The sequence below is a fragment of the Notothenia coriiceps genome, unplaced genomic scaffold (assembly GCF_000735185.1).
Source record: "Notothenia coriiceps isolate Sejong01 unplaced genomic scaffold, NC01 NC01_scaffold00032219, whole genome shotgun sequence".
Lineage (NCBI taxonomy): Eukaryota > Metazoa > Chordata > Actinopteri > Perciformes > Nototheniidae > Notothenia > Notothenia coriiceps.
Window position 1 is genome coordinate 4,315 of NW_011364920.1, and position 1,996 is coordinate 6,310.

General features: G+C 42.3%; 1 protein-coding gene across 1 annotated transcript in view; it reads right to left on the bottom strand.

The window, feature by feature from the left end:
• Positions 1–1,598, bottom strand: part of LOC104960706 (interferon-inducible GTPase 1-like) — a 3,318-nt gene extending 1,720 nt beyond the window's left edge. Inside the window, exons 1-3 of the mRNA XM_010788859.1 lie at positions 1,503–1,598; positions 558–1,134; positions 5–206 (exon numbers count right to left, since the gene is read on the bottom strand). Of these exons, the coding sequence (XP_010787161.1) occupies positions 5–206; positions 558–1,131 (776 nt within the window). The 5' untranslated portion in view covers positions 1,132–1,134; positions 1,503–1,598. The remainder of the gene's footprint in view (positions 1–4; positions 207–557; positions 1,135–1,502) is intronic.
• Positions 1,599–1,996: the final 398 nt, after the last annotated feature.

Here is a 1,996-nt window from a genome sequence, read left to right on the forward strand (position 1 = left end):
GAACTTTATTTTTGACTGGAGAGCCTCTTTCTTTTTGTTGATGATCTCAAGATTGACAATGGGCATGGCTAACAGCAGAACACCTCTCTTGTGTGCAGGAAGCTCTCTCTCCAGGGTCTCCTGTAACAGATCGAAGTCATACAGGTGGAGTTGGCGGCTGGACACCAGGAAGACTTGTGGAGACCGCATACCTTGATTTTCAAGACCTGCATCACAAAGAGAACAGACGAGTTAATTCCAGACAATGAAATTGGAACAGAGTACAGAAAAGCCCCAGCAACCCTCTGCAGGTCAGACACAAAGACAGGCAGGTTGTGTCAGATCTGAGAGGATGATGGATCACACCAACAGACCCTCAGTGAGCTCAGCCAGTATTCATATGACTCATGTTATGACCTGTTAACATTGATAGCTCTTCTTCTCCTCAACTTATGCTGCACATGTGGAAAGTTATTGTTGTCCCCTTAAATTGAAGCAGTGTCTTATTATGACCCTTATTGCATAAGCCTTTAAGTTTAGGCATTTCTAATGTTCTGAATTTCTGAATTAAGACTTACCTTGGACACAATCTACCCGGATCTTTGCGAGAGTCTTTTCTTCATTGAAATCGGGCTGAGTGTCTTCCTCGTCCCGCATGCTATGGTCCATCTTTGAGCGAACAAAGTAGAACTTTTTCTCCATCCTCTGGATCTCCTTAGCAAGTTTCACATCATTTTCTCTGAAGCGATCAGCTGAGATGATGATGAAGAAGTCAAATCTTTCAAAGCCAACATGCTCCAGGTACTTGGCAGCTGGAAAATTGGTGGTGCCAATACCAGGAAGATCCCACAGTGTAACATTGGGAAAGTTTGGATGGGGGTATGGTTTGACCTCCTTGGTGGTTTCTACACTACCAGTAGGGGCTGCTGCAGCACTCTGATCCTTCTTGTCTAAGCCTCTAAAGGCGTTAACAAAGGTGGATTTACCAGAGCCAGTCTCTCCTGTGATGGCGATGTTTAGTGGAATTGTATCCCACTCTTTCAAATAAGCATTAATCTTTTCAGCTGCTGCGGCAGCTCCATTGGTTTGCAGCTCTTCTTTAAATGGCTCTATGTGTTCCCATTCCCATTCTGTGTCAGGTGGATCATCCATAGTCTTAAAATATAAGAAAAACATTGCACTTTTGTGATTTGGGGAATTGCACCATAGGTAGACCTACATCTAATCATACAAATAATATATGACATAAATACAAAGCACATACAAAGTGGGGAGATTGCAGGTCTACCTATTTTGCAAACAATTCTAAATTAGTTCATCTAAACTATTAACCTACATCTGGCTTTATACCGAAAGTGCCATGGTTAACTCATTACATAAAACGAGTTGCTACATGTAGGACAATGCTGCATGGCACTAGCACTGGAAAGTCATAATTATTGACTGAATATTAAAGGTGAAACTTTAATAACAACAATAATACAATGGATTGTAATGAAGAATAACAAAATAGACATCCTTACCGTATGATGCACTTGGAACGTTGCTTCTTGTTCAGAAAGTTGAGTTTCTCTTTCTGTTGTACGTCCCAGATTGTAATGAGTTGAGCTCCTCGCTGTGAGCGTCAGAGAATCTGAACCAATCAGTGTTGTTTATTTGTGTGCCCTTTTAATAATAGCATCTGTTTCCGAAGAAATGCTGAGCTGAGGGGTGTGTTTATTATAGAGCTGCACCCTTTCATTTCTGCACGTTCACTTTGGATGTTTGTTAGAAAACCAGTTTGGTCATGCCACCAACTCACTCCACTGCTCTCCCTGTCCTTGATCACTGTCTCCAAGTTGTTTTCAGGGATACTCTAAATGAGCAAATGAGCTGGATCAGTAAAGACATATTTAACACTGGACAGCTAGACTTTTTCACTGCCCGTCATTTTGACAGACAGGATCGTACAATTTCCGTCAAAATTCAGTATTACCCGTCGGCCTTTACACTCTGGGGGGGGGGAGAGGTGGGGGGG